At 34.1% G+C, this 13,649-nt stretch overlaps 1 protein-coding gene across 4 annotated transcripts in view; it reads left to right on the plus strand.

Moving 5' to 3' along the window:
- Positions 1–13,649, plus strand: part of LOC116540901 (zinc finger protein 680) — a 68,442-nt gene that overhangs the window by 30,190 nt on the left and 24,603 nt on the right. For 2 of the 4 annotated variants that reach the window (XM_032264709.1, XM_032264710.1), the window contains exon 4: positions 12,058–13,491. In XM_032264709.1, coding sequence (XP_032120600.1) covers positions 12,058–13,394 — 1,337 coding nt within the window. In that variant the 3' untranslated portion in view covers positions 13,395–13,491. The remainder of the gene's footprint in view (positions 1–12,057; positions 13,492–13,649) is intronic. The other 2 variants (XM_032264712.1, XM_032264711.1) reach the window with 2 other exon arrangements.

The following is a 13,649-nucleotide window of genomic DNA, read 5'->3' on the forward strand; positions in this document are numbered from 1 at the left end:
ACTGGGAGCTGCAATCCTGAGCTGTTCCTAAACGGCCATCTTGGATCGTCCCAAATTTTAAAATTTTAAACATTTCTGTAAAAAAAAAAACCTGTGCTATTGGAATTTTTATAGAGATTGTATTGAATTTGTCTACCAAGTTAGGTTATGTTGACATCTTAACAAAATGAAATTGATTTTTGAGCAAAAATATGTCAAAGAGTGTGTTTTGTTTTATTTTATTTTAAATTAAATTAAATTAAATTAAAAGACAGGATCTCACTATGTTGCCCAGGCTACTTTCAAACTCCTGTGCTCAAGCAATCCTTCTGCCTTGGCCTCCCATAGTTTTAAGTTTACAGATTTGAGCCACCACACCCAGCCCGCATGTTTCGTTTTCATGTATTTTTGGATTTTCCAATTTTACCTTGCTTTTAATTTCTAGTTTTATTCAATTTTTGTAAGGAAATACCAGTGTATGATTTTGGTGTTCCTAGATTTATTTATCATTGTTATTTTGAGACAGGATACTGTCACTCAGGCTGGAGGGCAGTGCCATAATTTTGGCTCACTGCAGCCTCAGCCTCCTGGGCTGCCCCCCTGTGTAGCTGGCACTACAGGCATGCACTATCATGTCTGGCTAATTTTAAAAATTATTAGTAGGAACAGGGCCTCACTGTGTTACCGAGGCTGGTCTCAAACTTTTTTGATTCTCCCCTCTTGGTCTCCCAAAGTGTTGGAATTATAGGCATGAGCCACTGCACCCAGTTGGTGTTGTTAAATTTAATATGACGCATTATGTGTTTTAACAGAATATACTAGGTGCAAATAAGAATATTGTATATTCTGTTGCTTTTGACTGAAAAGTTTTTTTTATGAGTCTGTTAAGCCTGGTTCGTCTATGATATGGTATGGATGTTCCTGTTCTCCAAACCTCATGTTGCAATGTAATCCTTAATGTTGGATATGGGACCTGGTGGGAGGTATTTGGGTCATGGGGTCAAATTCCTCAAGAATGGCATGACATGATCCTCTTGGTAATCAGAAAATTTACACTCTATTAATTTAAATGAAAGCTGCTTCATTAAAAGAAGTGACTCCTTCACCTCACACTTGCTCTGTCTCTTACCATTTGATATGTCCAGTTACTCTTTGCCTTCCACCATGATTGTAAGCTTCCTGAGACCCTCATCAGAAGCAGGTGCTACCACACACTTCTTGCACAGTCTGCCAAAGTGTGAGCCAGATAAACATGTTTCTTTATAAATCTACTTTCAGGTATTCCACTACATGTAAAATAATCAATACAGTCTGTAATGCCTGTTTTCTGTTTTCTTATTGCTCTTTTATCTTAATTTTTTATCTGTGATTGAAAATGGGTCTTGATAACTACAATTGTTATGTCGCTATGTATTTCTTTCTTCACCTTTGTCAATATTTGCTTTCTATATTTTGGAGACCTGATGTTATTCATACACATACATATAGATAAATATGATAGTTATGGATTCCTGGTAAATTGATTCATTTTACCATTATATAATATCAGTCTTCGACTAAGGCTAAAACTTGATTTGTTTGCTTGTGTTTTTTGTTTGTTCGTTTGTTTGTTTGTTTGTTTGAGATAAGAGTCTCTGTTGTGTAGGCTGGAGTGCAGTGGTGTGATCTCGGCTCACTGCAACCTCCACTTCCCTAGTTCAGCTGATTCTCTTGCCTCAGCCTCCTGAGTATCTGTGATTATAGGTGTGTACCACAATGCCTGGCTAATTTTTGTATTTTTGGTAGAGATGAGGGTTTTAACATTTTGGCCAGGCTAGTCTCAAACTCCTGACCTGAAGTGATTTGCCTGCCTCGGACTCCCAAAATGCTGGGATTACAGGCGCGAGCCACCATGCCTGGCCAAGTACTTGACTTAAAGCATATTATGTCTAATATAATGATGACCATCTCACCCAATTGTGGTTACTATTGACGTGAAATACAGATTTTTTAAAATTTTGTTACTTTCAGCCTATTTGACTCAATGATAAAATGAGTCTCTTATAGAGAACATACTGTATGCGTTTTTACTTAAGCTGCCCAGGCATCTTAGTTATTTATTTATTTATAAATGAGATAAGGCCTCTGTCAACCAGGCTGGTTTGCAGTGGCTTAATAATGGCTCACTGCAGCCTCAACTTTCAAAACTTAGAAAATCCTCTAACTTCAGCCCCTCCAGTAGCTGGGTTACGTGTATGTGCCATCACATCCCTAGTTTTTTATATTTTTGGTAGAGATAGTGTTTTACCATGTTGCCCAGACTGGTCTTGAACTCTTTTTTTTTTTTTTTTAATCTGATTTTTCCATAGGTTATTGGTGTTTGGTTACCATGAGTAAGTTCTTTAGTGGTAATTTTTGAGATTTTGGTGCACCCATCACTCAAGCAGTATATGCTGCACCCTATTTGTAGCATTTTATCTCTCGCCCCTTTCCCACCTGACCCTGCAAAGTTTATTGTATTGTTCTAATGCTTTTGAGTCCTTATAGCTTAGCTCCCACATACCAGTGAGAACATACAATGTTTGGTTTCCCATTCCTGAGTTACTTCTCCAGTCTCATCCAGGTCACTGTGAATGCCATTAATTTATTCCTTTTAATGGCTGAATAGTATTTTATCCTATATATATATGCCACAGTTTCTTTGTCTACTCATTGATGGGCATTTGAGTTGGTTCCATGATTTTGCAGTTGCAAATCATGATGCTATAAATGTGCGTGCGCAAGTATCTTTTTCAAACAGTAACCTCTTTTCATGTAGGTAGATACCCAGTAATGGGATTGCTATATCAAATGGTAGTTTTACCTTTAGTTCTTTAAGGAATCTCCACACTGTTTTCCATAGCCGTGGTACTAATTTACATTACCACGAGCAGTGTAGAAGTGTTCCCTGATCACCGTATCCATGCCAACATCTACTGTTTTATGATTTTCTGATTATGACCATTTTTATAGGAGTAAGGTGGTACTGCATTGTGGTTTTGATTGTATTTCCCTGATCATTAGTGATAAGCATTTTTTTCATGTTTGTTGGTCATTTGTATATCTTCTTTTGAGAAATGTTTGTGTCCTTAGCCCACTTTTTAATTAGTTTGTTTTTTTCTTGCTGAATTGTTTGAGTTCATTGTAGATTCTGGATGTTAGTCCTTTGTCAGATGTATAAATTGTGAAGATCCTCTCCCACTCTGTGGGTTGTCTGTTTGCTCTGCTGACTGTTCCTTTTACCTTGGAAAAGCTCTTTAAGTTCCAGCTATTTATCTTTGTTTTTATTGTGTTTGCTTTTGTGTTCTTGGTCATGAAATCCTTGCCTAAGCCAATGTTTAGAAGGGGTTTTCCAGTGTTATCTTCTAGAATTTTTATAGTTTCAGATCTTAGATTTAAGTTCTTTATTTGGGTTTATTTTTGTATAAGATGACAGATAAGGATCCAGTTTTATTCTCCTACATGTGGCTAGCCAATTTTCCCAGCACCATTTGTTGAAAAGGGTTTTTTTTCCCTCACTTTACGTTTTTGCTTTCTCAAAGATCAGTTGGCCTTAAGTATTTGGGTTTATTTCTGTATTTCCTATTCTGCTCCATTGGTCTATGTGCCAGTTTTTTATGCCAGTACCATGCTGTTTTGGTGACTAGGGCTTCATAGTGTAGTTTGATTCAGGTAGTACAATGCCTCCAGATTTATTCTTTTTGCTTAGTCTTGCTTTGGCTATGCAGGCTCTTTTTTGGTTCCATATAAATTTTAGAATTGTTTTTTCTAATTCTGTGAAGAATGATGGTAGTATTTCGATGGGGATTGCATTGAATTTGTTTATTGCTTTTGGGAGCATGGTCATTTTCAAAATACTGATTCTACCAATTCATGAGCATAAAATGTGTTTCCACTTGTTTGTGTTATCTATGATTTCTTTCAGCAGTGTTTTGTAGTTTTCCTTTTAGAGGCTTTCATGTACTTGATTAGGTATATTTCTAAGTATTTGTCATTTTTGCAACTATTGTAAAAGGGGTTGAGTTCTTGATTTGATTCTCCACATGGTCACTGTTGGTGTATAGAAGAGCTACTGATTTGTGTACATTAATCTTGTATCTGGAAACTTTGCTCAATTCTTTTATCAGTTCTGGGAGTTTTTTGGAGGAATCTTTGGGATTTTCAAGGTAAATGATCACATCACCAGCAAACCCTGACAGTTTGACTGTGCCTTTACCGATGTGGATGCCCTTTATTTCTCTTGTCTGATTGCTCTGGCCAGGACTTCCAGTGGTATGTTGAAGAAGAGTGGTGAGGGCCAGGCGTGGTGGTTGGGCCTGGAGTTGTGGCTCACACCTGTAATCCCGCACTTTGGGAGGCTGGGGCAGGTAGATCACCTGAGGTGAGGTGTTCAAGACCAGTCTAGCCAACACAGTGAAACCCTGTCTCTACTAAAAATACAAAAAAATTAGCCGGGCGTGGTGGTGGGTGCTTGTAGTGCCAGCTACTTGGGAGACTGAGGCAGAAGAATCACTTGAACCCAGGAGGTGGAGATTGCAGCGAGTCAAGATTGCGCCATTGCACTCCAGCCTGGGCAACAAGAATGACAAGAGCTCAAGAAAAAAACAAAACAGAAGAGTGTCTTATTCCAGTTCTCAGAGGGAATGCTTTCAACGTTTTTCCATTCAGTATTATGATGGCCGTGAATTTGTCATAGATGGCTTTTATTACATGGAGGTATGTCCCTGGTATGCCAATTTGACTGAGAGTTTTAATCATAAAGGGATGGTGGATTTGTCAAATGTTTTTTCTGCATCTATTGAGATGATCATGTGACTTTTATTTTTAACTTTGTTTATGTGATGTATCACGTATTGACTTGCATATATTAAACCATCTCTGCATCCTTGGTATGAAACTCACTTGATCATGATGGATTATCTTTTTGATACGTTGTTCGATTCATTTAGCTAGTATTTTGTTAAGGATTTTAGCATCTATGTTCATCAGGGATATCAGTCTGTAGTTTTCTTTTTTGATCATGTCCTTTTCTGGTTGTGATATTAGCATGATGTTGGCTTCATAGAATGAATTAGGGAGGGTTCCCTCTTACTCAGTCTTCTGGAATGGTATCAGTAGGATTGGTACCAATTCTTTGAATGTCTGGTAGCATTCTGCTGTCAATTTGATTGGTCCTAGACTTTTTTGTTGTTGGTGATAATTTTAAAATCACCATTTCAATCTGGCTACTTGCTTTTGGTCTGTTCAGGGTATATAATTCTTCCTGACTTAAGCTAGGAGGGTTTTATTGTTCCAGGAATTTATCCATCTCTTCTAGGTTTTTTAGTTTATGTTTGTAAAGGCGCTCCTAGTAGCCTTGAATGAACTTTTGTATTTCTGTGGCGTCAGTCGTAATATCTCCCATTTTGTTTCTTATTGAAGTTATTTGGATTTTCTCTTTTATTTTTAGTTTTGCTAATGATCTATCAGCTTTATTTATCTTTTCAAAAAACTTTGTTTTGTAATTTTTTTGTTTCTGTTTCATTTAGTTCTGCTGTAATCTTGGTTATTTCCTTTGTTGTATTAGGTTTACGTTTGGTTTCTTCTTGTTTCTCTAGTTTTTTTTCTTTTCTCTTCTTTTCTTTTCTTTTTTCTTTTTTTTTTTTTTTGAGACAGAGTTTCACTCTTATTGCCCAGGCTGGAGTACAATGGCGTGATCTCAGCTCACCACAACCTTCACCTCCTGGATTCAAGCGATTCTCATGCCTCAGCTTTCTGAGTAGCTGGGACTACGGGCATGTGCCACCACACCCAGCTAATTTTTTTCTTTTTTTTTGTATTTTTAGTAGAGAAAGGGTTTCACCACGTTGGCCAGGATGGTCTCCATCTCGTGACCTAGTAATCTGCCTGCCTTGGCCTCCCAAAGTGCTAGGATTACAGTTATGAGCTGCGGCACCCAGCTTTCTCTAGTTTCTTGAAGCGTGACCTCACAATGTCAGTTCGTAAGGTCTTTCAGTCTTTTTGATGTAGACGTTTAGGGCTGTGAACTTTCTTAGCACCACCTTTGCTGTATCCCAGAGGTTTTGATAGGTTGGGTCATTATTGTAATTCAGTGTGAAGAATTTAAAAATTTTCATCTTGATTTCATTTTTGACCCAGTGATCATTTGGAAGCAGATTATTTTAATTTCCATGTATTTGCATGGTTTTGAAGGTTTTTTTTTTCTTGGAGCTGATTTCTAGTTTTACTCCACTGTGGTCTGAGAGAGTATTTGGTATAATTTCAATATTCTTGAATTTATTGAGGCTTGTTTTGTGGCCTATCATATGGTCTGTTTTGGAGAAAATTTCTTGTGCTATTGAATAGAATGTGTATTCTGCAGTTAGATGGAATGTTCTGTATATATCTGTTAAACAGCCCATTTGTTTCAAGATATAGTTTAAGTCCATTGTTTCTTTGTTGATTTTCTGTCTTGATGATCTATCTAGTTCTGTCGGTGGACTGTTGAACTTCCCCACTCTTATTGTGTTGCTCTTTATCACATTTTTTAAGGTCTAGGAGTAATTAATTCTTTTATAACTTTGGAAGCTCCCGCATTAGGTGCATGTATGTTTAGGATTCTGATGTTTTTCTGTTGGACAAGGCCTTTTATTATTATATAATACACCTCTTTGTCTTTTTTAACTGCAGTTGCTTTAAAGTTTGTTTTGTCTGATATAAGAATAGGCACTCTTGTTCACTTTTGGTATCCATTTGCATAAAATGTCTTTTTCCACCCCTTTAAGCTTATGTGAGTCCTTATATGTTAAGCAAGTCTCTTGACGGCAGCAGATAGTTGTTGGTTATTCTTACTCATTCTGTATCTTTTAAGTGGACCATTTAGGTCATTTACATTCAATGTTGTTATTTAGGTGTTAGATACCATTCCATTCATTGTGCTATTTGTTGCCTGTGTACCTTGTTTTTTGTTTTTTCTTTTTAAATTATATTTCTGTTCTATAGGTCCTGTGAGATTTATGCTTTAAAGGGGTTCTGTTTGGTGTATTTTCAAAATTTGTTTTGAGATTTAAAGCTCTTTTAGCGGTTCTTGTAGTGGTGGCTTGGTAATGATGAATTATTTCAGAATTTGTTAGTCTGAGAAAGACTGTATTTTCCTTCATATGTGATGCTTAATTTCACTGGATACAAAATTCTTGGCTGATAATTGTTTTGTTTGAGGAGACTGAAGATAGATAGGGCCCTAGTCCCTTCTAGCTTGCAGGATTTCTGCTGGGAAGTCTGCTGTTAATCTAATAGTTTTCCTTTATTGGTTACCCTGGTGCCTTTGTCTCACAGTTCTTAAAAGCTAATTTTTGTATTTTTAGTGGTGACAGGGTTTCACCATGTTGGCCGGGCTGATCTCGAACTCCTGACCTGGTGATCCACCCACCTTGGCCTCCCAAAGTGCTGGGATTACAGGCATGAGCCACCAGGCCTGCCCAACAAAATCAATTTAATACAAAAACTATACTTTTGTATTTTCCAGTTTTTTATTGATGTTAAAAACTATATTGTTTTTTATTGCATATCTATTAACAGATTTATGGAGATTTATTTTTTGTCATATAGAATAACTTTAAAGGTTTTATGCACCATCATTAGGAGAGTAAATATCTATGTATGTGTATTTACATTTAATAGAGAACTTTATATTTATATATGGTTTTATGCTGTCCAGCATCATTGTTTTTTTCCCAAAATAATGAACTCATTTTAGCATTTCTGTTTGTTTATATGCAGAGTCTCACTATGTTGCTCAGACTGATCTTGAACTCCTGGTTTCAAGTTATCTTACTGCCTTGGCCTCCTAAAGCTGTAAGGTTACAGGCCTAAGCCACTTTGCCAGGGCACTATGTAGCATTTCATGTGGAACTGTGCAAGACATAATGAACACTGTCACCTTTCATTTTGAAAAGTCTTTATTTTATCTTGTTTTTAAAGTAAACTAATTTTGAATCAAGTATACTGGTTAGGAATTTTATTGCTACATCAAAATTTGAATGTTCTCAGACTTTTTTTGTCTGCAAGTAACCTTTAGGTTACTTTTTCCCTATATTTTTCTTCTAAGAGTTGTTTAATGAATATATTGAAGTATTTGATGTTGTCCAGTAAGTTTTACTTTTCATGTTTTAATTTTCTTTTGCAATTTTATATTTTTGTGTTATGTATTTTAGGATATGCCACCTCACATGAGTTAATTCTGTTTTGATTTTTTAGGTTATATTATAATTGTATATGCCAGTATTTGTACAATTTAAGACAGTATGGAGTAAAGTCAAATATGAATCAGCCCGTATGTCTACTGCTAATATAATGATCTCTGTATGTGTTTACCTGCATAAATATTATCCTTGTACTTTTTATGACTTGTATATTTCTGGTATAGATTTGTTGCAAATGGTTATTTAATCTTGTCAAGGTGAGCAGTCATAAAAATTCCCCTAATTTTGACATCCATTTATTTGTCAATGTATATTATTTTTGTGTGGGAAAAAAACTTTTCTATTTAAAGATAATTTTAAAACTATAGTAACTTTGTGTCTCTTTTAGTTATTATTGTCTATTTTTACTTGTCAAAAATATAACATTTACAATAGAATATTTTAAAATATTTAATTTAGTACTGTTAATTATATTGACATTGTTATGAAACATATTTCTACAATGTTTTTATCTTGCAAAGCTAAATATCAATACACATTAAACAATTACCAATTTTACCCACTTCCTGGCACTTTTCAAACACCACTCAATTTTCTCTTAAGTGAATTTCAATTCACTCAATTTTCTCTTAATCTTCTTTTAACTGTGCTTCATATGTCTCATATAATCTCTGTCTTTTTGTGACTGGCTCATTTTAGTTTGCATAATGTCATCAAACTTTATAGTTGTTAGAATATTTCCTGCTTTATAAATATAGGGGATATTTAAGTATTTTATATTTTAAGTTATATATACTGAGTAATTTGGTGACAAATTTGCATTGCTTTTACCTATTGGCTTTCAGTAACAATGCTGCAATGATTACAGATATTCAAATGACTCTTGTCATATATGTGAAAGTTTATATATATGCTGCATTTTATTCTACTAGGGTAAACTTTTACCTTTTGTACTCATACCAAATTGTTATAATTCTGTAGCTCTGTAATGTGTTTCAAAATCAGAAACTGGAATGCTTTCAAAATTGTTCATTTTATTGAAGATTTTGGGGTAGTTAAGATTTTACATACTTTTGGGGCTGCTGTTTTTATTCAAAAATGCATTGAGAAATTTGAAAAACATTGCACTAAGTCTGTAAATTACATTGAACAGTATAGACATTTTCACAAGATTATTTTAACCTTTGAAGTGAAGCGTGCTCAAGAGTGTATTGTTTAATTTCTATGTGTTTGTGAATTTTTCAGTTTTTTCGTCTTACTGTTCTGTACTCTCATTTCATTCTGATCATAGAAAATAATCCATAAAAATTTCGTTTTACAGAATCCATTAAGACTTTTTTTTTTGTTCTACCGGGTTGTCTCTCAAGGAGAAGATTGTATGAGGTATTGAGAAGACTTCGTATCATGATGATATTGAGACATAGGTTCTCTATGCCTCTGTTAGAAATAATTGTTTTATACTCCCTTCAAGCTCTCTGTTTCTTTGCTAACTTTTGTCTTTTTAACATTTTTATTACAGAAAGTGAAGTATTAAAATATCCTACTATGTATTTCTTTCATTCTGACAATATTTGCTTTATATATTTAGAAACTTAATGTGAGATACATGCACACACGCAGGTGCGCACACACACCCCTATATGCAAATTTGTCATTGGTTCCCAGTAAATGCATCTATTATTGTTTAATCTTTTTCTTTGTCTCTTTGGAGTTTTGACTTCAAGTATATTTTATAAAATATGACAGTTTTTGACTTAAGATGTATTTTGTGTAATATTATTTTGACCTCTCATTTGGCTAATATTTGCGTGAAATGTCTATTTTTGTCATGCCACTTTCAGTCTCTGTTTATCATTAGATCTCTGCTGATCCTTGTAAAAAGGCAAGTTGAATCTTGGTTTTTAAAATTCTTTAACAAATCCCTTTAATGAAAGTATGTCTTTTGATTGGAAAGTTAATTTTACATACACACATGCATGCACGCATGCACATATATTTAGATAATTTTCTGAAAGAGAAAGACTAATGTTATTTTAATTGTTTTATTTGATTCTTCTACCTTTGTCCCTGATTTTCTGTTTCTGTCATCCTTGGTGTCTTGTTGATTTTTGTACTGAAATGCTTTCACTTCCTTCCTGTTTTCTCTTGTATATCTGTACAGATATTTTCTTTGTGGTACCTTGGGGATTACATAAAACCTCTAAAAGACACAATAATACATTATAATCTGGTAGAAAAATTAACTTCCCTTGCATACAAAAATTCTTTTCATTATATCTACCCTGAATTTTGTTATTAATGTTGCTAATTTTTTCTTTCTATGTTAGATATTTATTAATAGATATTTATAATACTTTATGATTGTATCATTCAAATTTTAGAGAACAATTAATGTTTTCTGCACCATTATGATAATGCTAAGGATTTCTATTCATGTATGTGCATATCTTTTTCATAAAGTTACATATTTTTATGTGATAATGTGTTGTTTTCTTTCATCATTATTTTTAGTGGAAGAAACTGCTTTCAGCATTTTTTTATGTGTAGGGAATTTGCAGCACCAATAAACTTTTTCAGAATTTGGTTATTTTGGTAGTTTTTTTTCCTTTTTATTTTGTAGGACAGATTTACTGATGGTATTATTCTCACTTGATATCTATTTTTTTCATGACTTTGACTATATCACACAGTTCTCTTCTTGCCTGCAAAATTTTCTTGACAAATTCACTGGTTTCTTAAAAAGACTATACTTGTAAATGACATACTATTTTTATACTGCAGCTTACAAGATTGTTTTCTTGTCTGTGACTTCTGAAATTGTGCTTATATGTGTGTTTATTATAAATATCATTGTGTGTATCCTAATTTTTCTTTTTGAGCTTCATTTGTACATTTTTTTCTTATAGGATTTTTCTGTTATTTTTGTATTTTTTACCTCCACAATTTCTGTTATTTGATATTTTTTGTTATCCTCATTTTTTTCTGATTTTCAATAAGTTGTCTGTTTTCCTGTTTCACTTATTGACTAATACTGAATTTATTTTAAAATTTTAAAATTAATATATACATTTTCTTTTTTATGGTTGTTTCTAAAAATATTGCCCTAATATCTTGTATACATGGCATCTTTGATTGAGATTTGGATATTTTTTAAAAACTACCTGTCACAATGTTTATAATGTAGCTTTGTCTTGGCATACTCTGAAAACAATTTTCTTGGCTAGAGATTCTAGGAGTCTCTTAAATATATTCTTAGGATGTGTCTTTTCTGAATTTTTTTTTTTTTTTTAGTTAAAGCAGTTTATTTGTGTCTTTTTAATAGTAATTATTTGCTATACCTTTTTTCTGTCTGTGGTACTGCAGTCTCTCTGCTGCTGTAACATTTATATTTGGTTTCAGCAGACTCAAACTGTCATTCCAAATTATAATACCATTTCTGTCAGCACTTTATGTTATGGGACACAATAGCCAGTGTCTGAAAAGGTCCCTAGAAGCCATATGTAAATATGTGTGTGCTACTATTTTTCTTTTAAATAAGAATCCAGGAGTTGGCAATTTACTTCTAAAAGCACTGTGTTATATTGGGAGCAGGAAGAGCTGTGTTGGGTAAACGTAATAAACTTATTTTTTTTCTTTTATTTGGCTCTTTGCATTGTGGACACTGGGGCAGGACACACACTTCACTCATTCATAAATTTTCAAATGTATTTTGGTCAGTATGTTTTTGTTACATTTATATGTCGGTGAAAGAATTGGGGCCTGTGGTACTTTGCTATGTCATTTTGCTTATATAGTTTGTATAATTTGATAGGTTTGATTTGTAAAGTATATTCATCTCAGTGTAGCAAGTGGAGTAATTTGTTATTTTAATGTCTTTCAGTTATGTGTTCTCATTTTGCTGAAGACCTTTGGCCAGAGCACAGAATAAAAGATTCTTTCCAAAAAATGATACTGAGAGGATATGGAAAATGTGGACATGAGAATTTACAATTAAGAATAAGCTGTAAAAGTGTGGATGAGTGTAAGGTGTACAAAGGAGGTTATAATGAACTTAACCGATGTTTGACAACTACCCAGAGCAAAATATTTCAATGTGATAAATACATGAAAGTCTTTCATAAATTTTCAAATTCAAATAGTCGTAAGATAAATACTGGAAAGAAATTTTTCAAATGTAAAGAATGTGGCAAATCATTTTATATGCTTTCACACCTAAAACAACATATAAGAATTCACACTAGAGAGAATTCCTACAAATGTGAGGAATGTGGCAAAGTTCTTAACTGGTTCTCAGAGCTTATTAAACATAAGAGAATTCATATGGGAGAGAAACCCTACCAATGTGAAGAATGTGGCAAAGCCTTTAACCAATCCTCAACCCTTATTAAACATAAGAAAATTCATATTGAAGAGAAACCCTACAAATGTGAAGAATGTGGCAAAGGGTTTAGTTTATTCTCAATCCTTAGTAAACATAAGATAATTCATACTGGAGACAAACCTTACAAATGTGATGAATGTCACAAAACCTTTAACTGGTTTGCAACCCTTACTAACCATAAGAGAATTCATACTGGAGAGAAACCCTTCAAATGTGAAGAATGTGGCAAAGATTTTAACCAGTTTTCAAACCTTACTAAACATAAGAAAATTCATACTGGAGAGAAACCCTACAAATGTGAAGAATGTGGGAAAGCTTTTAACCAGTTTGCAAACCTTACTAGACATAAGAAAATTCATACTGGAGAGAAATCCTACAAATGTGAAGAATGTGGCAAAGCTTTTATACAATCCTCAAACCTTACTGAACATATGAGAATTCATACTGGAGAGAAACCCTACAAATGTGAAGAATGTGGCAAAGCTTTTAATGGGTGCTCCAGCCTTACTCGACATAAAAGAATTCATACTAGAGAGAATACCTATAAATGTGAAGAATGTGGCAAAGGCTTTACTTTATTTTCAACCCTTACTAACCATAAGTTAATTCATACCGGAGAGAAATCCTACAAATGTGATGAATGTGGCAATGTTTTTAACTGGCCCGCAACTCTTGCTAATCATAAGAGAATTCATGCTAGAGAGAAACCCTACAAATGTGAAGAATGCGGCAAAGCTTTTAACCGGTCTTCACACCTTACTAGACATAAGAAAATTCATACTGGTGAGAAATTCTACAAACCTGAAAGATGTGACAATGATTTTGACAACATCTAAAACTTTTCTAAACATAAAAGAAACCATCCTGTTGAGAAACCCTAAATATGTGAAGAATTTGACAAAGCCTTCCAATGATTGTTACACTTGATTGTAAGTAAGATAATTTTTTTTTTTTTTTTTTTTTGAGACGGAGTTTCGCTCTTGTTACCCAGGCTGGAGTGCAATGGCGCGATCTCGGCTCACCGCAACCTCCATCTCCTGGGTTCAGGCAATTCTCCTGCCCCAGCCTCCTGAGTCGCTGGGATTACAGGC

This window comes from Sapajus apella, unplaced genomic scaffold, assembly GCF_009761245.1.
Source record: "Sapajus apella isolate SASKATOON/1434 unplaced genomic scaffold, GSC_monkey_1.0 scaffold146, whole genome shotgun sequence".
In the NCBI taxonomy this organism is placed as follows: domain Eukaryota; kingdom Metazoa; phylum Chordata; class Mammalia; order Primates; family Cebidae; genus Sapajus; species Sapajus apella.